This window comes from Alosa alosa, chromosome 7 (genome assembly GCF_017589495.1).
Source record: "Alosa alosa isolate M-15738 ecotype Scorff River chromosome 7, AALO_Geno_1.1, whole genome shotgun sequence".
Classification (NCBI taxonomy): domain Eukaryota; kingdom Metazoa; phylum Chordata; class Actinopteri; order Clupeiformes; family Clupeidae; genus Alosa; species Alosa alosa.
The window spans coordinates 23,763,641-23,785,173 of record NC_063195.1 but is presented as its reverse complement, the minus strand read 5'-3'; the positions used below and the strand labels follow the sequence as shown (position 1 = coordinate 23,785,173).

The 21,533-nt window shown below is 41.9% G+C and overlaps 5 protein-coding genes and 1 pseudogene across 5 annotated transcripts; 4 read left to right on the top strand and 2 right to left on the bottom strand.

The window, feature by feature from the left end:
* The first annotated feature begins 2,456 nt into the window (after window positions 1-2,456).
* Window positions 2,457-2,867, top strand: LOC125298527 (histone H3-like). The gene has a single exon (XM_048249311.1). The coding sequence runs from the start codon at window positions 2,457-2,459 to the stop codon at window positions 2,865-2,867; it is 411 nt and encodes a 136-aa protein (XP_048105268.1).
* A 617-nt stretch (window positions 2,868-3,484) lies between these two features.
* LOC125298548 (histone H2B-like) lies at window positions 3,485-3,874 on the bottom strand. Its single transcript, XM_048249331.1, has one exon. The coding sequence runs from the start codon at window positions 3,872-3,874 to the stop codon at window positions 3,500-3,502; it is 375 nt and encodes a 124-aa protein (XP_048105288.1). The 3' UTR covers window positions 3,485-3,499.
* An 849-nt stretch (window positions 3,875-4,723) lies between these two features.
* On the bottom strand, window positions 4,724-8,580 carry LOC125298554 (annotated as a pseudogene).
* Window positions 7,636-8,154, top strand: LOC125298536 (histone H2B-like). The gene has a single exon (XM_048249320.1). The coding sequence runs from the start codon at window positions 7,767-7,769 to the stop codon at window positions 8,139-8,141; it is 375 nt and encodes a 124-aa protein (XP_048105277.1). The 5' UTR covers window positions 7,636-7,766; the 3' UTR covers window positions 8,142-8,154.
* A 696-nt stretch (window positions 8,581-9,276) lies between the features above and the next one.
* LOC125298317 lies at window positions 9,277-13,884 on the top strand. The gene is made up of 8 exons (XM_048249019.1): window positions 9,277-9,519; window positions 9,800-10,730; window positions 11,000-11,201; window positions 11,487-11,592; window positions 11,861-12,034; window positions 12,066-12,097; window positions 12,333-12,491; window positions 13,617-13,884. The coding sequence occupies exons 1-8, from the start codon at window positions 9,379-9,381 to the stop codon at window positions 13,771-13,773; spliced, it is 1,902 nt and encodes a 633-aa protein (XP_048104976.1). The 5' UTR covers window positions 9,277-9,378; the 3' UTR covers window positions 13,774-13,884.
* A 6,527-nt stretch (window positions 13,885-20,411) lies between these two features.
* On the top strand, window positions 20,412-21,026 carry LOC125298517 (histone H1-like). Its single transcript, XM_048249299.1, has one exon. The coding sequence runs from the start codon at window positions 20,412-20,414 to the stop codon at window positions 21,024-21,026; it is 615 nt and encodes a 204-aa protein (XP_048105256.1).
* Window positions 21,027-21,533: the final 507 nt, after the last annotated feature.

Sequence of the window (21,533 nt, the reverse complement as noted above, 5' to 3'; positions counted from 1 at the left end):
ATGTGGTGTGATGTGAATACATTGAGCCAATCTTTTGGTGTGTTGTGAAGACATCGTGCGAATCATGTGTTTTGATCTCGTCGCTGGAGCAAGGTTGGTCTAATGAAGCATTGCGCACGCGCATCTTTGTCGAAATAGATGCCCGATACGTGCCCAAAAAGCGTTGCAATATGGCCGCTGAGTGGAGGGACTTGCCTAAAAGGACTTTGGTATAAAGCTACTATTTATTGGCTAAATTTGGGTGCCCCCTTTGTCCTTTGGTGCCCTATGCACAGTGCATGATGCGCATGGTGGGAGCGGCGGCATTGCCTGTAATGTCAAAAATACTTGCTCACACATTCACATGTAAACATCTGTTGAGAAATCCGATCCCTTTTACTGTGAATGCTGCCTGACCACGCATCCCCCACCTCTAAAATGTCAGCCACTAATTAACTGTCTAATAAGACTAATAAGTCTGTTAAAACATGTTAATTTGTATTTTCCTTCTTCATGACTCAAGACTAGTTAAACGTTAAAACAAGGCATGTCATGTGTAAGCTTGTGTTTTCCTGTTCATAATCACGCACTTATTTGTAATGGCGGCCCAAAGGCTTGCTGTTGCTTCCCCTTTTGACTTATACAGTCCTGCCAAAATTACTTATATGTAATATGTACTTGTGTATGTAATAATGATAATAACAATATATTCTCATACTATTCAAATAATAATATCCATAATGTGTCAAATATTCATGTATTCTATGTTTCATACAGCTGCAGCTGCAAACTGACCCCAAGGAACATCAATGTACAAAATATTTGTACAGGACATTGAAAACAAATTATTGTACAAATTTCATGCTAACTCTGTTGTACCCTTCAATTGAGGAAAAGTCATGAAACATGAAGCAAAAAAAAAAAAGTGAACCATATATTTTATGATGTTAAACGTTGATTGGGGTCAAATTAACCCCAAGGATAACATGAGGCTTAACCCTTGTGTTATCCTCAAATCTTACCGACACTCTTTATCCTTGGGGTCAATTTGACCCCAGCTAAATAAACCCTCAGAAAATGATTATAATTCATATTGTTACCCGGTTTTTTTGTGACAGGTACTTAACAAGAGTGTAATAACCACCATGAAAAGCCCTACAAAACAATCCCACCCCCCATTCCCATTTATGAACCTTGGAACCCTGGCTGGCAATCGCGACACGCTCCCGTCAACTAGATCGTTAAGTGTAAGGTGCCAATCTTAGCGGTTTCTAGTCGTGGCTCATGCAAATAGTGATGCAAATAGTGATGTGAACAATATATAAACCAATAGTGACCTCTCTCCAACACCAAACAGGAAGGGGCAAAGTAGGCGACAGCTGTAGCAAGGGACCTGTCTGTGACTTCAAACTCTATTACTTGTCTTTAGATGTGAGAGGGTCTGAGACTGTAGCAGAGACTTTCTAATGAGGAGACACAGCACTCAAAAAATCATCCATAGAAATGCATGGGGTTATGGTGCTTTCTGGTTGTCTCGTAAATCCGCCCCACGAGTTGGAAAGTGTAAATTACCCAGCTTTCTTGCGGCATTTTGGGCAGGCACGCCCACTTTACCTCGGAGTACTTGAGGGTACCCGAGGTGGACGTACGACCTTACAACAAACATGGCTGCGCCCATAGTTGAGATGAGATGACATTTTTTATGCATATGTACTGTGTTGGTCATGTTAATGTTGATGTAATGCTCTTACACACTATATTACATTGCTGCTTCAATCCGGTCACCAATTCATGGATTGCACGGTCTTGCTGTGCCTGCAATACAATGTAATAGTTTGTTTTCCAGCCGTTTCGCTAGAGGCTACATGTAGCACAAATGCATTTCTATGGAGGATTGTTTGAGACTTTCTAATGTGGAGACAGCACTCAAAAAATACTCCATAGAAATGCATGGGGCTAGTTTGTCATGCCAATATGGCCGTTGTCTACGCATATCCCACCCCTTCCTCGGCAAAACGTCGACATGTGAATACATTGAGCCAATCACATAGTGTAATGTGAATACATTGAGCCAATCATATGGTGTGTTGTGAAGACATCGTGCCATGTGTCGTGATCTCGCCGCTGGAGCAAGATTGGTGTCGTGAAGCCTTGCGCATGCGCATTTCTGCCGAAATGGATGCCCGACGAGTGCCCAAAAAGCGTTGTCAAATGGCCGCCGAGTGGAGGGACTTGCCTAAAAGGACTGTCTTTCAAAAATCTTTTCCAAATCTTTCCAAAGTATGTCAGGGTAAGGAGGGCTTAAGACTTAATTTAGCAAATACAAGCTACATTAGGCCATTATTCGTCATAGTCATTCATTATCAATCAGCGGTGACCACCAAGCTGACTACACAGGGGGGCAGGCTGAGTAGGCCATATATATTACAAGCCCCGCTGAAGTGTTCATACTCTTCAATTCCGAAGAATATCTCGTTATGGCAAGAACCAAGCAGACAGCTCGCAAATCTACCGGAGGTAAAGCTCCGAGGAAGCAACTCGCCACCAAGGCTGCGCGTAAAAGCGCACCTGTAACCGGCGGAGTGAAGAAGCCTCACCGTTACAGGCCTGGTACCGTGGCTCTGAGAGAGATCCGTCGTTACCAGAAGTCTACTGAGCTGTTGATCCGCAAGCTGCCTTTCCAGCGTCTGGTTAGAGAAATCGCTCAGGATTTCAAGACTGATCTGCGCTTCCAGAGCTCTGCTGTCATGGCTCTTCAGGAGGCTAGCGAGGCTTACCTCGTCGGCCTGTTTGAGGACACTAACATGTGCGCCATCCACGTCAAGAGGGTCACCATCATGCCCAAAGACATCCAGTTGGCTCGTCGTATCCGTGGGGAGCGCGCTTAAACTGATTTGAAGTCAAGATCTGATAATGTAACGGCTCTTTTAAGAGCCACTCAACTATGAAAGAAAGTTATGTTCCAAAAATACACTTAGTGATTTGGTATCGTCTGTTAACTAATATCTAGGTGATGAAATGTAATGCTAGCAGCCTCAATAATTAGGTAATGCTAACAGATTAGACAGACACTGCTCACAACCAATCATTTGTGGGTAAGTTTCGGCTCTGAATAAAGACTAGATAAATGACACTAGCACTTACTACCTCGCTGAAAACTTCCTTGACGCAGTGTCATGCGTTAGTTACCTCTTATTCTATCAAATAATGCTCATTGTCTGGAACATGGTCAATGAGTACCAGTATGATGCTGTGCTGTTTTTCTAGGAATCGTTTCAACATCAAGTCTTTCATGTCATTTAGCATAACGCGGCCGTACAAGTATGGACAAATAGCAGATGAAAGGCCCTTAGTTTACAGTAATAAAAGTAGCAGTAGTTTAGAATAAAAAAAAAAACCTTACTTTACAGAATAAGTGTAGGTAAATTAAAGTAGAGCAGTGAATGGAAGTTTCTTTTCAAAGAGAATGTGAGTGGCTCTTAAAAGAGCCTTTGAATTGGAGCAGGTTTAAATTTCAGCTTTACTTGGAACTGGTATACTTGGTGACAGCCTTGGTTCCCTCGGACACGGCGTGCTTAGCCAGCTCACCGGGCAAAAGCAGACGCACAGCGGTCTGGATCTCCCTGGAAGAGATGGTGGAACGCTTGTTGTAGTGAGCCAACCGGGAGGCTTCTCCAGCGATGCGCTCGAAAATATCATTCACGAAGGAGTTCATAATGCCCATAGCCTTTGAAGAGATACCGGTATCAGGGTGGACCTGTTTCAGAACTTTGTACACGTAGATGGCGTAACTTTCTTTCCTAGACTTTCTACGTTTCTTGCCTCCTTTAGCGGCCGTCTTGGTCACGGCTTTCTTGGATCCCTTCTTTGGAGCAGGCTTAGCTGGATCAGGCATGACTATTTTCAGAGAAATATCAAAAGTATGACTTTGATTTCTAGTTACCTGGTATATATACCTAGTTATATGTAAATACAGGACTGCGTCATTTACACACTCACGACAGACACGATTGGTCATTTTGTATCGAAGGGGCCAATCATTGTGAGAAGGTTAGCACCTCCCACAGATCATCGGTTTACACCACCTTCTTGTTTCCTTTCCGCACTTTTCTACTGTAGGAAGGAAATCCTTCGAAATCTATGCCAAATAGTTTTACTTTGAACATTATAATTCATTATTCGTTTTCCTAAGTCACGTTGGGGCTATTCTCTATATAGAATCATGATAAAGTTTGAATATTTCTAGCCTATACACCCCAAAACTAGAAAAGACAATTAGTTTAACACTTTTGCATGTAACGATTTAAGCGATGAAATAAGGCCTTTTGTGTTATGTAGGTAGGACTATTCAACATGTATAGGCCTATATTGTTGTTTTGTTTATATTTGCCAGACGATTTTGTTGTGAAGCCTAATAACAATGGAGTCATTCTGTAGCGCATTCATGGCGTCGCACTTGCACATAGGAATTTATGATGGCAAGCGTTCTGGCATTTCTTTGCTTCTGACTTCAATATGAACACATGTCTCTTAGCTACAAACCATTGGAGTCTCAGATGATCGCAGTGCCCTACATCCTCCCAAATCATGTAGCACCGTGACATTGTCATTAGTGTGGGAGTGGGGCATTCATAGTAAGTTCACAGGCTACAAATTACTCTATATAAATGGAATATATAATTTCATAAGGAATTGGGCGGCTCTTAAAAAAGCATTTGGGTAAATCGATGAAGAGATTTCATCTTTAACCACCAAAACCGTACAGAGTACGACCCTGGCGTTTCAGAGCATAGACGACGTCCATAGCGGTTACAGTCTTTCTTTAGGCGTGCTCGGTATAGGTCACAGCATCGCGAATCACGTTCTCCAGGAAAACCTTCAACACGCCACGGGTCTCTTCGTAGATGAGGCCAGAGATACGCTTCACACCACCACGGCGGGCCAGACGCCTGATTGTAGGCTTGGTGATACCCTGGATGTTATCACGAAGAACTTTGCGGTGACGCTTTGCGCCTCCTTTTCCAAGACCTTTACCTCCTTTACCTCTACCAGACATCGTTCTATGTTCTAGTTACACAATTAAGAAAATAAATAACTCCCAACTCGCATTTTATACCAAAGAGAGGACGTTGGTGAAAACTACTAAGCACTGCCCCTCCCTTCTTCGCGCACACGGCTAATAAACGTAAAAAACACACATCGTTCCGACCCACATCCGACCTTAGACTGATCTATCTTACAATGACACAAAGTAGCACCGATATTACTGTTTTTCTCAGTTGTTAAAACACTAAAACACATTGACTGAAGAAAATTCTCAGTTGCTTGAACTCATTAAGCTAATTGTTCAGTCTGTTGTCAAAACCTTAAACCATTTCACATGGTAAAACACAATTTGCAGATCTCACTTACAATTTTTAGCAAAACTTTGAACACATTCTCATTCTCAAAACACACAATCTAATGCACATGCATCCATACTGGTAAACACAAGTGGCAAAAATGAAATATAAATAGACATACATATGTCATTGATTACAGTTTTTCTCAATTGCTAAAACAATTTCTGAAACCTTGTTCCGTTTTCTTAAACCATTAAACACAAAACCTCAGCTTCAAGCACTATTTACAAAACCTCTTGCAAAATCAAACTTTTGCCTCAAAACAGATTTACCTGTCATCAACATCAAACTTTCGCTTCAAAAAACCCAGGCTAATAGTGGACGGTAAGCACATAATAATCATAATTGTTTTTTTACTTTATTTTACTTTACAAAGGAGATTTATTTGCAAGGATATACCCCCAACCTCATCTACACAATTGATGAAATTGATTAATCGTTATTTTCTCACATAATCATTTTGTTGTCCTATGTGACAGGACTGGAGGTGGTGTGACAGAATTGACTTCCTGAACTTTTCTTTATACAGGGAAACCTGGCTGTAGACTATGGCATGCATTCAATGCATTGTGCATGCAATAAAGGTAATGCAAAGTTACTATTAGGAGGTTTACCACTTACTCTGAGTTAACTTGCTCAGGTGTGACACTAAACCAGACACTTTCTAATGAGGAGACACAGCACTCAAAAAATCCTCCATAGAAATGCATGGAGTTAGTTTGTTGTCTACACATATCCCAACCCTTCCTCGGCGGCCATATTGCAACGCTTTTTGGGCACTTATCGGGCATCTATGTAGGCAGAACAGCAAAACATTGCAGTTCTCTTGCAAAAGCTAACACACCTTGCTTAACTCTTCACACCTTCGTAAAAATGGTGTTTTCGTATCTAACAGTAAACACAAGCCATCACAATAGTAAGCACACAATGTGCCAACAACACACTGATGGTATGAATAAAAACACATCTGGCTTTGCTTTCTCTGTGCACAAGGTAGACTATGTCAGTTTGAGGTCATACTTTTGTCATAGTTCTGTAAACATACAGGGATCCAAACTTCAAGTATTAGTGTTTATTTACACACATCAAAACAAACACAAGTGTGTTTTTTTCAAGTCAAAACACAAAATAGCATTTCACTGAGACAAAACAAATCAGTCTACATCGGGTCGTCTCTCTCAAAATTCTGTCTACATCACATGCAATGTCCTAGTCCAAGGCACTGGGAAAAATATATTCTGAAATGACGTATCTAGGCCTGACATGACAATATCCCCACATGTAGACTGTTTTTTTTGTCTGTAAAAGGGCTATTTCTTTCTCTTCTCACTCTTCCTGCTCACTCCATTGTACCCATTGTACCTTACCTGTGGCTTATTTATAGTGCTTAGGCTGATTGCAAAGTGACCTTATTATCTAAAACAGTTTTCACGTAAGAAAGTGTGCCAGATAGTTAGCAAAATAGTGTAAATAATAGCCATTGTGCCTACAGTTGTGCAAAGTGTGTGTTAGAAAATTGCAAACTGAGTGCAAAGCAGTGTTTGTGCTTTTAGTTTTGCGAACTCAGTGAGTGGTTTTGCCATTTGTGTGTAGAGTTTTGCAAAAAAAACAGCGACATCACAACACATGATTGGCACAATGACTTCACAACACACCACATGATTGGCTCAATGTATTCACAACACAACACATGATGGCTCAATGTATTCACATGTCGACGTTTTTGCCGCGGAAGGGGTGTGATATGCGTATGGTCAACTGCCATATTGGCGTTACAAACTAACCCCATGCATTTCTATGGAGGATTTTTTGAGTGCTGTCTCCTTATTAGAAAGTCTCTTATATAGCCTACATTTGGCCTGACAGACAGGAACGTAAGAATGTACGTGTATATATGTATTTAAATCCAAGGGGAGTTTCCTGTGTATTACTGTGCTGTAAAGGCGTGTTATTTTTTTAGCCTTACTGTAAAAATGTCTGCCAAACAATTGCAGTGCAAACAGTTCAGTAAAAGGACAATTTAAACATGTTAAACACACATTAATGGTGATTCGATAAGTGCACCAACATTTCTGCGAATAACTGTAGGCCTAATCATGAATTGCAACGTTAAATGTATAATAATTTGACATAGATGTCGAACGATTTGCTACCTTCAGAAGAAAAGTTGGGAAAAGAACAAAAGGTGGTGCTAACCTTGTCTTACTGACTGCCCCCTCCTATTCAAAATGACCAATCGTGTTTGAGTATTTGGTTTAGGAGGGAATACTGCCATTCTGGTCGTGGGTGTGTGGAGTGACGCAGTCCTTAATTTGCATATAACCAGGGATATATATAACTTCGCTAGTCGTTCACTCTCAATTTATCATAGTCGAGGAAATTAACATGCCAGACCCAGCTAAACCTGCTCCCAAGAAGGGTTCTAAGAAAGCCGTGACCAAGACTGCTGGCAAAGGAGGGAAGAAACGCAGAAAGTCCAGGAAGGAGAGCTATGCTATCTACGTGTACAAGGTCCTGAAGCAGGTCCACCCTGATACTGGTATCTCTTCCAAGGCGATGGGCATTATGAACTCCTTCGTAAACGACATTTTCGAGCGTATCGCCGGAGAGTCTTCCCGCTTGGCCCACTACAACAAACGCTCCACCATCTCTTCCAGGGAGATCCAGACTGCAGTGCGCCTGCTGCTGCCCGGTGAGCTGGCCAAGCACGCCGTGTCCGAGGGAACAAAGGCTGTCACAAAGTACACCAGCTCCAAGTAAAGTGTTAATGTAACGCTTCACAACACAAAGGCTCTTTTAAGAGCCACCCACATTCTTTAAAAAAGTAATTCCAATAAAACATACCTAGCTGTAAAGACTTTAATTACTACTAATGAATTCATCAAAGACTTTGGAAATATAATCCATCTAAATCTTTTGAGGATATAAAATCTGCTCAATACTGTTACTTCATTTGCTGTGAATATGCGTAGGTCTACTTGCGCATTTGGGTTGCCTAGTGCTCCGGTGAATGTCAAGATGGGTCTAAAGGCATATCTTTTCAGCATACACTTAAGCGGTTCTAATGATTTATGGTGTTTGTTCATGCTATTGATCATTGATATCACATTGCTGTGTATTATTGCTGTTTTCTTAATGTAGTTTTACAAACATTTTGAAACTGTTCACTTAAAACATTTTAACTCTCACACACTGACATGGAAACTAACCGCTCACATAAAAGTTTAAAACCACCAACCCGATGTACTGCAAATGATTGTATTTAAGCTTGAAGGTAGCCTAAACTTATCTTGATTGTTCTCAATTATCATCCGGATAAGCTTCAGAATCAGAATGCAGATTCAGGAATTTGGCTTCACTTTGACAGATTGCTTACAGGGTTGATGGCCGTTCTTGTTCTGTGGTTGATTTTACGTGTTTGGAGTGAAATAATGATATCACAGCGTAGTTCTTCATTTATATTTATATTTTACTTAATAGCGGTTTAGCACAATTAATCACTCACTGAACTCAAATCAAGATTAAGTAGGCCTGTAACTATCAGTTAATTGATACTGACAAATTTGCTTGCTATCAAGCCTGAGAAGGTAGCCTTAGAAGACTACATAAGGTTGCATTTAATGATGTTTATTGGTTAGTTTATCTATATGTAGACAGGCGATTTGTGACCTAGGGTTATGGAACTCGTTACGTCATAATGGTGAGTTCGCAATAGCGCAGCTGTCATCCTCCGCCAAAATACTGCTTTGCATCACTTGTTGCAACTTCTCAGTTAGATATACACGCTTGTTTTCCCGTTTCGATTATATTCGAATATATATATATATATATATATATATATATATATATATATATATATTTTTTTTTTTTTTTTTTACATCATACTTTTCCTAATTTGATACCATTATATTTTAAATTCAGGACGTTTAACTTCAGCCCATTTTCATCACAATTCTGAAATGTAGCTCCAGTCAGTGAATTGGACATTTTCAGTTCAATGGATTCCCAAAGCCTTAAAGAGGAGTTGGATAGACTCCATGCTCAAAACCAGGAGATGAAACACATGATGCAGCAACTCCTGAGGGAAAACCTGGAGCGGATCCAGTACACCGGCTCCAGGACCTGCTTCCCAGCATGTGTGAGTTCCCTATAAAATCTAGTAGTAGTACAATATAGCCTAAGCTACTATCGGTATGTAAATTTAATAGCCCATATTCCCTGGGGCCAATACGAATACAGCTTTGGCTCAATCTGGCTGTTAATCAATTATAGAAATCATACCATGGGCTACTTATAGTAATTTTCATGTTAGGTTCATATAAGCCTACAGAACTGTATGTGTGTGGGGGGATGTGTGTTTGTGGTGTTGGGTGCAGGTGGTGGCCACGTTTGACATGTTTCCTCCTCCCTGTTTACAGTGTCATCATCAGCTGCTTCACCCACACCTCCATCCTCATCTTGTGCTTGTGACACTGCCAGACCAAAATACCACAATGCTCTTCGGCTCTCTCCAGCCGCTCAGAGCCGGTGTAGCGTCTGTTCAGCATGAGCTGTTGCCCCCTATCACCCCGGCACACGCCCAGCAGCAGCAGTCCTGTGCTTGCCCCTCCTTGCCCGCGCTTGCCCAGGGCCAGGACCCGGTCCAGCTGTTGCTAGGTGACAGGCGGCTCTCTACAATTCCGCAAGGTGGTGCTCCGCATCCCCTAGGCAGGAGGAATTTGACTGGCCTTGATCACGCTCACCCACTGATGCCACTCCATCACAACAGAGCCCCGAGTGGCGTTGCGAATGGCAGCATGGCACCTGCTCCACCTGTCATCACCAAGGCAACGGGCAAAAGTCATAACAACGAGCCGAAGAAGATCAAGGCCAGGCGCTGTATTAAAACTGTTCAAGATGTTGGCCTGAAAACCAGCAGTCAACAGGACAACATTAACAGTGGCCAAAACCATGACAACGGTTGTCAACCCCAGCAGAAGCAGGATTTGGGGTGTGTGCTGGAACCCCTAAACGTTCACCAGATCCCTGAGAACCTCCGACTGGAGGCCCTGTGTGTTGCTGAGGAGATCAGACTCACCAGTCTCCGCTGTAACAGTGTCCTCAGTGGCAATGCCAGCTCTTCTGAACGTGCAGGCAGTTCTACGAGCAGCCTCAGCCCTGTGGACCTCAGGACCCCGTCCGCACTGCGCGCTCTGCCCTTCCTCAACACCCCCACTCCACCCATTGCCCATGCTGTCCCCTCCCCCCCAGAGACAGCCAAACACCAGGCAACCAATCAGAGACGGTTCGTCAGTAGACTGCCACGCCTCAAGAAGACAGCTTCACTTAGTGTGGCCACTGCTGTGACAGGTGAGCAGTGAAATCAGTAAAGTTAGATACATATCCCTAACCTTCGTACACACACACTCACTCACACACACTGATCGTATTTGTCTGATATAGCTTTGGTTGCAACACAAGAATAGGATCTACAAATCAAACTTAATTACACATGAGTGCAAACCCAAGGAGCACATGTAAACCATCTCATACAGTCTTGACAACTTAAACATCAGTCCATAGCATAATTTGCCATGGCAGTGTAAAGAGAAAAACTAATTTGACCTTTGACCTCCCAGAGCAAAAGTCTGTGGAGTGTCTGACAGGGAAGGAGGAAGTGAGGGAGTGTAGGGAGGTGAAGAAGAAGAGAGTGATAGTGGAGAAGCAAACAAGGAACACCCAGCAGATCAGGGAGCTCCCAGAGCTGGTCAAACTGCCCCCTGTGTCCTGTCCTGAGGAGGCCATCCTGCAGGCCTTCAGGCTGCTCAGACACGACGACTGGTGGGAGTATAGCTAAAATAGGCTAGGCTAACACATTAAATCTATACAAATTATAGGCTATTAGCTATGATAGGCTACTTTAACATATTTACTTGAGACACATTATAGGTTTTCAGCTAAGATAAGATACAGTCTGAAACAATAACATTTGTGTTCAAAGAGTGTATTTTATTGAAGTCAGTCTACCTTATGCAAGGTCTTTACACTTTAGAGCTAAGCTGGATATAGACTGCTAAAGTCAAGTATATGCTCCTCTGAGTTGTATGTGTGTTGTTGTTTCTGCAGGGAGCAGAAGATCGAGGCCCTGATATCCATCAGGTCTCTGTCCCAGCACCACGCTGAGGTGCTGCTGCCCAGGCTGCATGATGTGTGTCTGGCCGTCTACCACGAGGTCAGAAGCTCTCTGCTGGAAAACAAGCTAGAACTCATGTTGCATTTGTTCTGTTTCAGACCCGAGAATATGTATTCAGATGACTTAGTTATACTGTACAGTTTCAATAAGCTTACTCGTCTTGGTGCCACTACAATGTATACATGCTGGGACTGGACAAATTTTTATAGACAGTATGAGAACACCGTTGTAACACACTTTCGTTGTGTTCTATGTATTTTTGAGACAGCTTGTAACATTGTCATTCTACCTTTCTCAACACACCCAGGTGAAGAACCTGCGCTCAATGGTGTCCCGCGCTGCCATGGTGACGCTGGCCCACCTGCACGCTCACCTTGGGCGAGGCATGGACGCGGAGGCCGAGGGCACAGCCCAGACACTGCTGCCAAAAGCTGGAGGCCAGCAGGCTTCATCAGGGGAGGGACATGGAGCTGGCACTGGGGTACATGGTGCTCAACGCCACCCCTCTCAAGCATGAACGAACCCTCATCAACACAGGACTCAGGTGTGGGGGGAGAGAGAACCCTGATGAGCCTTTACTTCAGACTTTCTGAAGTTTATTGGTTCTCTGTGGTACTGCTAATACTAATGGTTCCACTCTTACCTAGTTCTCTGTTTCACCTGGTTTCACACATGGCTCTCCAGCTTATATGGTTCTTTGTCTCCTCTGGTTCTCTGGCTTACTCCTTCTCTTTCTCTGTGTTTCCCTTGGTTTGTCTCAATGGTTCTCTGCTTCTTAGGCACCGTAATGCGGCCGTGAGGAAGACCACTGCACAGTTCCTGGATAGACTGGCAGAGGTCATGGGGGCTTCCCGCGTCCTGTCTGGCAAAAAGAACCTGACTGACCGCTTCATCCACTCCATCAGCTGCCTGGCCCTCGACAGTGCACAGGAAGTCAGGTGGGAGTGCTACTTCTTCTTTTTAAATAACTCAGCCAACCAAACCTAACAATTAATTTATTATGTGATATCTAAAAGTCATGTCATCTCCTATATCGATACTACATAGAATTATCTGTCAGTGCCGTGGATTTGAAATTGTATGTTTACCACTGTTAAAACACAATGAAGAGTTAACATAATAACGAAAACACTGTATGTTTTGCACTGTACATATTACACAGTGCATTATACAGTATGTTATACAATATGTTGGTCCATGTAGTGACTGTAAATTAACTAGTGCAGTGCCAGTACAAAACATGCCAATTCGAAAAACCTGTTGTCCAATGACATGCCTGCAGGTCCTTTAAAAATGGTCTGATGCTCTAAGGTTATGTTACCACTGGATCAAAATTATAATACAAACATAGGGAGACTGTGGCGATGTTCCAATGTCTAGGGGTTCATTACATAACCTGAATACTTACAAAAAGAGTATTGAAGCTGAAATAAAAACAAATAAATACGAAGAAATGGGCATAGAATAGGGACAAGACACTGTAAGATAAAAACATGAAATACTGTAAGACAAAAACACTGTAAGACAAAAACATGATACAATGAAAGCTGGAAAGTAACCATTCTTGCCAAACATTCAATAATGCAAATAATAAGCATTCAATAAGCATTGTTTCAGAGTTATAGCTTTTACGCATAAAAATGGGCATAATACTAGCTGTTTTGGCCTAGGTTTAAGGCTATGTTTACCTGTAATTAAAAATTTGATGACAGAGAAGTTTGGAGTAGATTGATTGACTCTCCCTAAACGGTCTCTGTAATAAGTGATGTCTCGCCTAGCCACTTCAAGTGTATTCAGCTAAAGTGCCAAGCATGTCAAGCATGTCAAGTGTGATGTTGGTCAAATGATTCTACTCCACTGTCTTAAATAGAGAGTGTGTCTCACGCCCTCTTGTGATGAAATGAAAACAGGCAGTTCTGCCTATGAAGTCATTGTGGCATCAAACATATGTTGAATGTTAATTTAACATAAAAAACATCACAATATTGTTTTAATGCTGTAATTATTAATGAGTTGGTGTTGTAAATAAATCGGTGTTGATGCATTGTTTGTGTCTAAAACAGGACCCATGCCCGTAACACGTTGGCATTCTTGGCTTCCCATCCTGACCTTATCAAGATGGTGGACAGGTTCGCCCCTCAGAGAGATCAAGGCACTGTCAGGGACATCATCAACAAATGCCAAAAAAAGTGGGTGCAAACCATTGGAGGACACCATTAACACATAGCATTTATCTATCATTGTCAAAAATTGGCCAACATCTCTACTTATTATCATTTAACTTCAGAGAATCCGGAAGGAAATGTCTTAGTCATGTGTCCTTTTGATTTTTCCTTTTGCGATCCCTACATAGTCTCCGATCCAAATGAAGAAGGAATTCTGGCGGCAACATCTGGCGGGATCATCTAGCTCAGCAGCAGCATTCAATCAGACTACCAACAAGACCAAGCTCCTTCCCCCATTCCAGTCTGCTCTCATTCACTCTCAAGCAGCTCTACAGCCCCCAACCAGCTACAGCATTCAAACATCTATTTTTACATAGGCCTAATTTGTATTTTGTTTCTTTTTCACATCTTTCAGTTTCCTTTTTCTGAAACAAGTTAAAAATAAAGCGGAAGAAAGTGTATTTGTCTGTCTCAATTGGCTCAACATTGCTAATAATAAACTATGCCACTGTTTTGCACATGTAGCATGCATAGCAGTCTTACAAAACATTCTAACTATGCTAGAAACAACATATTGTGAGAAAATAATTCCGCATCTATAAACCAATAACCGGAAGTGATGTAAGAGAGGGCAAACAGGTCAAGTTCAATAGACCTCTGAAGTTTGCCTACGAAAAAGCAGCCATCTTTGACATCCGGTATCTGGCGATTTTTCCTATGGGAAAATAACATGGGGATTTTGAATTATCGCACCTGTTAAACTCTCGCAGGGATGAAAAAGTCTGAAATGCAGACGTTTTCCCGAACACACTTTTATCCTCTGCCTTCGAGTGGATACTGTGATCTCCGGTAAGTGAAGGCGGCACACTTAGATTTTTGTTACTCCAGAGCTAACTTGCAATGCAACTTGCCATAGGTAGTTAGCTTCAGTTAACAACCGGATCTCCTTATGTGGGCAAAGATGGCCGTTTTGGTTCTTTTTTGTAGGCAAACTTCAGAGGTCTATGAATGGTGTAATGAATCCTGACACAGACTCAGAGGAGATTATAAACAACGAGAACGCCTTTGATGGGCCACAACCTTATAATTATGAGCCTCCTAGGCGAGATAGGCAAGTGAAATAGGGGCCAGGAAGAGAACAGGGGGAGGAACGATGGGCAGAGGAGAGAGGTGGAGTTGTGATGTCAGGAGTAGTGGCTAAAGGGCCTATCACATTACACGCGGCATGCGCTATGAAATGCATTATAGCAGAGACTTTCTATACAGTCCTTTTAGGCAAGTCCATTTGACAACGCTTTTTGGGCACTCATCGGGCATCCTATTCGGCAGAAATGCGCGTATGCAAGGCGATCTTGCTCCAGCGGCGAGATCACAACACATGATTGGCATGATGTCTTCACAACACACCATATGATTGGCTCAATGTATTCACATCACACCACAAGATTGGCTCAATGTATTCACATGTCGACGTTTTGCCGAGGAAGGGGTGGGATATGTGTAGACAACGGCCATATTGGCGTGACAAACTAGCCCCATGCATTTCTATGGAGTATTGTTTGAGTGCTGTGTCTCCACATTAGTAAGTCTCTGGCGCAGTGCATACCGTGTACAATGTGATAGCCCCTTAACGCTGTGTCTGTGTCTATGACATTATCTTGATATCGTTTAATAAATCTACTTTAGCAATCATACTTTCAACATTGCTGTTGATCAAACATCCATGTAGATTGCTTTCAAGTCCTTTTGGAATATGACATATAACATGACAAATAACAACAAATTGTTTGACGGCCCATATTTCTTCTGTTGCGACCCGCAGGCGGAAAAGTTGCAGCGTTATTTGTGAGCGGAGCTACAGTGGTGTGAAAGCCCCCTTCCTGATTTCTTATTTGTTTGCATGTTTGTCGCACTTAAATGTTTCAGAGCAAACAAATTTAAATATAAGTCAAAGATAACACAAGTAAACACAAAATGCAGTTTTTAAATGAAGGTAGTTATTATTAAGGGAAATCAAAATCCAAACCTATATGGTCCTGTGTGAAAAAGTGATCGCCCCCAAAACCTAATAACTGGTTGGTCCACCCTTAGCAGCAACAACTGCAATCAAACGTTTGCAATAACTTGCGATGAGTCTTTTACAGCGCTGTGGATGAATTTTGGGGCCACTCATCTTTGCAGAATTGTAATTCAGCCACATTGCATTTTTAAGTTCTTGCCCCAGCATCTCAATAAGATTCAGGCAGAGACTTTCTAATGAGACACAGCAGTCAAAAAATCCCCCATAGAAATGCATGGGGTTAGTTTGTAACGCCAATATGGCCGTTGTCTTCACATATCCCACCCAAAAACAACCTGTGTTACAACCTGTGTTACAACCTGTTACATTAATGAAGTCAAATAGCACCATAGACCACCATTTACAGTTTTACATTTCCGCCTTGACATTAAAGAATTATAACTTGTGCAGCATTGCACTGTCTCTCCGTACAAGCTTTAAACTTGGCTTGACTCATTCCCATAGATATGATACTAATTGAACGAGGTTTTGGGATACTATGTTATGTTTCCAAGCTGATATTCACTTTGAAAACTGGTTCTCTTTAGGCGTAGATTGTGTTTTTTCATGTTCTAGTTCTGTTGTCTCTTACACTGTACAATAAATGTCCATTCTGACACAGCCCATGAGTGTTAACTTTCATTTGTTACCTTTTTTATGTATATGGTCCTTGTGGTTGTGGAGATATTCAACATTTATTGTTGGCATGTCATGTTGAGCAGGAAACAAAAAAAATTGGCCTGAAATTGCTTGTACAAGTCACTCAAAAAAATGTTCAGCTTGACAACCACCCTAATATCTTACGTGTCTTCTACCTAAAAAAAATAGGGTGACAAAAACATGTCCGCAAAAGTCTTAACGGAAGCCCTTTTCAGAATTGGCCCCCTGACTACTTGAGGAGTAAGCATATCTAATCTGTTCACTGATTATGGAAAGAGTCTCTTGCTTTCAGATTCACATTTTTGGCTGCTGTATTTTGTAGCTTATTTTGATGCATTTTTAAGGTGGGTATTTGGTATTTTATTTGGAAATACATTTTGATGTGTTTGTGCCCATCCCTGAGTGCGTTGTATACTGTACAATCAACAAATTGTGTGGCCCTGAACATTGTGCTTTCCATTTGTTCACAGTACTGAATGTTCAATAGATTTTGACTGGTTGCAGGTTCATATCACAAAGAACAAGAACCAAAGGGCAAGTTTGTGAGATGCAGGTTACAGTACTGTAAAAATAGGGGTACAAGGAGGAAGAACAAAACAATTGCAAAGAGCAAAGCAAAGTAGTAAATTCTGATCATTTTGTTGAGATTAAAAATGTACCTCTCCCTGATAACTATGTTTTGAACAATGTGTTTTCTATTTTTTGGTGTATTGTTTACCGATTGATAGTGTATATCATTGTGATCTCTTTGTTTATAATTTGAGAGCAGTATTTGATTTTGAGCACAGGTAAAACTGTTTTCAGGTGAAAGTTTGACTTTACAGAGTCAGAGGTTTTGTAATAGTGCTTGAAGATGAGTTTTTGTGTTTAATGTTTTAAGAAAATAGAGCAAGGTTTCAGAAATTGTGTTTTAGCTATTGAGAGAAACTGTAAATTCCTTCTGGATAAATAAAGTAACTCTATTTATAGCTTTCATGATTCAAATTACTCTATAGGAACAAGCTTTTATGAGGAAGTGGGTGGCTCTTAAAAGAGCCTTTGAGTAGAAATCGAGGGAGAGATCTGATCTTTAACCACCAAAGCCGTACAGCGTAGACCCTGACGCTTCAGGGCATAGACGACGTCCAGAGAGAGGACCTCGTTGAAAACTACTAAGCACTGCCCCTTCATTCTCTCTCCTTTTTATGAATGGAGTCTGCGCGGGCCAATATACGTCACCAAGAAACGCACACTTCTGAGTTTTACAAAGTAACAGAAGAAAAGTAGGACCGACATTGATACTTTGGACAACTGTTGTTTTTTGTTGTTGTTGTTTTTCACAGTTCAACACAGGACAGGCACACTTAACCCTTGTGTGTGTAATGTTTTCTTTTTCTGCCTGATACTTTATGGCCTTAAGTTAACTTGATAATGACAAAATGAATAAATAATTTGGTAGACATGCCAACATACCCCTACACATCCTTAACAAGATGTTTGGGTCAAATTGACCCGAAGACACAATGAGACACACAGATGTAAAGAAATACACAACAATAGACACAGATACACACACACACACGCTTACAGTTTTTTTCTGAATGCTTAAACACAACTGTGATTCTTATAGCACAATTTCTAAAACTATTAATACTTATAGCAAAACCACTCACTGAGTTCGCAAAACTAAAAGCACAAACACTGCTTTGCACTCAGTTTGCAATTTTGTAACACACACTTTGCACAACTGTAGGCACAATCCACTGCATAGCACTCTTTTTGCGGAACTGTAAACACAACTCACTGCTTTACACTCAATTTCCAAATGATCAACACACTCCTAGCAAATCTATACACATGTATGGCTATTATTTACACTATTTTGCCAACTCTCTGGCACACTTTCTCATGTGAAAACTGTTTTAGATAATTAGTTCACTTTGCAATCAGCCTAAGCACTATAAATAAGCTACAGGTAATGTACAATGGGTACAATAGAGGGAGCAGGAAGAGTGAGAAGAGTAAGAATTAGAGGAGGCTGAAGAATAGGACGTGGAGGTGAAGAAGTAGGATGAAGAGGAGGAGGAAGAGGACACAGAGGTGAAGAAGCGAAAGGACGAGGGGGGATGGGGGCAGTAAGAAGAATAAGAAACAGAATTACTGATGACATCAGAGCTACAATAGTGGACCATGGAATCAACCATGGAATGACCCTGAGGGAAGCCAACGGGTTCAGCCTAACTTGAGGCAAAATGTTTCCATAGGGCTGCTTTGGTCAGACACCCACTCTTCACTTCTTGAGTCCAATTGAAGAGTTCTTCTCTGCCTGGCGCTGGAAGGTCTATGACCGTCATCCCCATCAATGCATAGCCCTTTTATAGGCAATGGAGGAGGCATGTGGGGATATTGACCAGGCATCATGTCAGGCCTGGATACGGCATTCCAGAGGATATTTTCCCCGGTACCTTGGACTAGAGGACATTGCATGTGATGTAGACAAAATTTTGAGAGAGACGACACGATGTAGACTGATTGTTTTTTTTTGTCAGTGAAATTGCTATTTTGTGTTTTGACTTGGAAAAACACACTTGTGTTTTTTTTGATGTGTGTAAATAAACACCAATACTGGAAGTTTGGATCCCTGCATGTTTACAGAACTATGACAAAAGTATGATCTCAAACTGACAAAGCCTACCTTGTGCACAGAGAAAGCAAAAGCCAGATGTGTTTTTTATTCATACCATCAGTGTGTATACCATCCGATGTTATCGTTTTATGTTCCCGGTCAAAAAAGACCGCTGGATTATAACTTATTATAAATCCATAGTAACACACATATTATCGTCTATGTTGTGATAGACCTTTGTATCAACTTGTATTCTATTGAATATAAACAGTTGTGTACTTCCATTTGCTATTTATGGCCTGCAGGCCTCACTGACCTGACCTCATGCAAGTCAGAAAGGGAAAGATTAATTGGGCAAAGGTTCCAGCACAATATAATAAATATCAGACATTATAAGAAATATCTTATATTTCAATATAAGAAATGTGTTAAGAAGTGAAACTCAACGTATTTAAGGGACGAGTGATATGCCTACGCTTTAAAAACAAGACAATGATATTAGCAAAATGACCAAAGTTGTATGGCATTGTATCAGGAGTTCTTCGGTAATGAAAGAGTTACTTTGGGTCCAGGAGAGATGGCACAAGACGTTATCTAAACCCGATGAATAGATTGCCTAGGCTACTCATAATGAACAGGCAAAACGCAACTGTACTCCCCACAATACGGCATATTGGCAGTCCAAAGAATAGTCTAAGCCAATATATGTAGAAACATATATTCTACTGTAATTCAGTCTTGGTCATATGTCTGCATAGCAGAATTAAGAAATATTGCCACATCACGAATGTTTCCCATAAATTGGTCCTATATTATTTAGACCTATGTGGTATGTATCCGTGTTTCGTGTTTGTGAATTGTGTTTCGCAGTGTCCATAAAGCTCCCGATTGGAAAGTACACATTCGTAAAAACCACATTGTAACACGTAAAATCAGTGACAGAGACTCATGTTTTGGTCTAAGGCACTTCTTTGTCGACGTATTGCGCGGTTTTACTATGATTGTGTGCATGTTTTCCTCACAAAACTCCGACTGACTGCAACCTCTCCACCTAGAGGTCCGACGTTCTCAGTTTGTTGCAAAAGTGATAAAGGGCGACCATAAGCCCCCATATATTCTTTTTGACGTGCAGGCTGTGCTCTTCACAACAGACATCGTCTTGTTGATAAATGTCGTGTCGTTACTCATATTTCTTACAAAGAAGTGTGTGAAGAAAACACAAGTGATCTCTTCGCCACAGAAAGGCCGGGACAGCTCCCACTCTGCTGAGTCTAAATGGTTCTCATGTTTGGTTTAAGTCCTGCGCACCGTCTTTGACAGACATTCTCAGGTCTCCCTAGTAGTCTGTGCGTGAAACCTCAACGATACAATGGCAGAAACTGCTCCAGCTCCCGCTGCGGCCCCAGCAAAGGCCCATAAGAAGAAGGCGCCCCGACCCAAGAAAACTGGCCCAAGTGTGGGCGAGCTCGTCGTCAAGGCCATCTCTGCTTCCAAAGAGAAGAAAGGAGTCTCTCTGGCTGCGCTGAAGAAAGCACTGGCGGCAGGTGGGTACGATGTGGAGAAGAACAACGCTCGTGTCAAACTGGCCATCAAGAGTTTGGTCACCAAGGGAACTCTGGTCCAGACTAAAGGGACCGGCGCGTCCGGCTCGTTCAAGCTGAACAAGAAACAGGCAGTGGAAAAGAAGAAGCCGGTAAAGAAGGCAGCTCCTAAAGCCAAGAAGCCTGCAGCGAAGAAACCTGCCGCGGCAAAGAAGCCCAAGAAGGCAGCAGCCAAGAAGCCTGCGGCCGCCAAAAAGTCTCCGAAGAAAGCAGCCAAGAAGCCCGCCACACCGAAAAAGGCAACGAAGAGCCCGAAGAAAGCCAAGAAGCCCGCTGCCCCCAAGAAGGCAGCGAAGAGCCCCAAGAAAGCAAAGGCAGCGAAACCCAAGGTGGCTAAGCCTAAAGCTGCCAAACCCAAAAAGGCTGCACCTAAGAAGAAGTAGGCTAAATGTTCGCGCATTCTGTCTTTTCCCACCATGTGTACAAAAAGGCTCTTTTAAGAGCCACCCAAACGCTCTCTGAATGCTTTTATTCCGTCAGTGCCTGCTGGTAGGCAGATCAAATTCTGTTTGCCAATACACAATCATACTCAGCTTCTTCTGCATTTGTTCACTATAGCTCACAAAACCCCGACTGCGTCATGGATCAAAACAAAGAGCGTAGAAGCTATCCGACAGGGACATAAACAAAAGCGAGTGGTATTAAGTAGTGTAGACAATTCACTAATGCAATACAAGTACTCGTTGGCTGGCTCGACTTACCCCCGCCTTGGTGGCTCATCTATCCCCACAACCACCATTTTGCTAGAAAATGCTTCTCACAACAAGCCAAGGAAACATTCATGATTTTGTGTAGCCCTCACATCATAGATTACGAGGGCACCCATTGAGGTGTAATTCGTCTGAATGTTCTATTCACGTTTTCTCTAAATCATCCTAACTCTGGACATG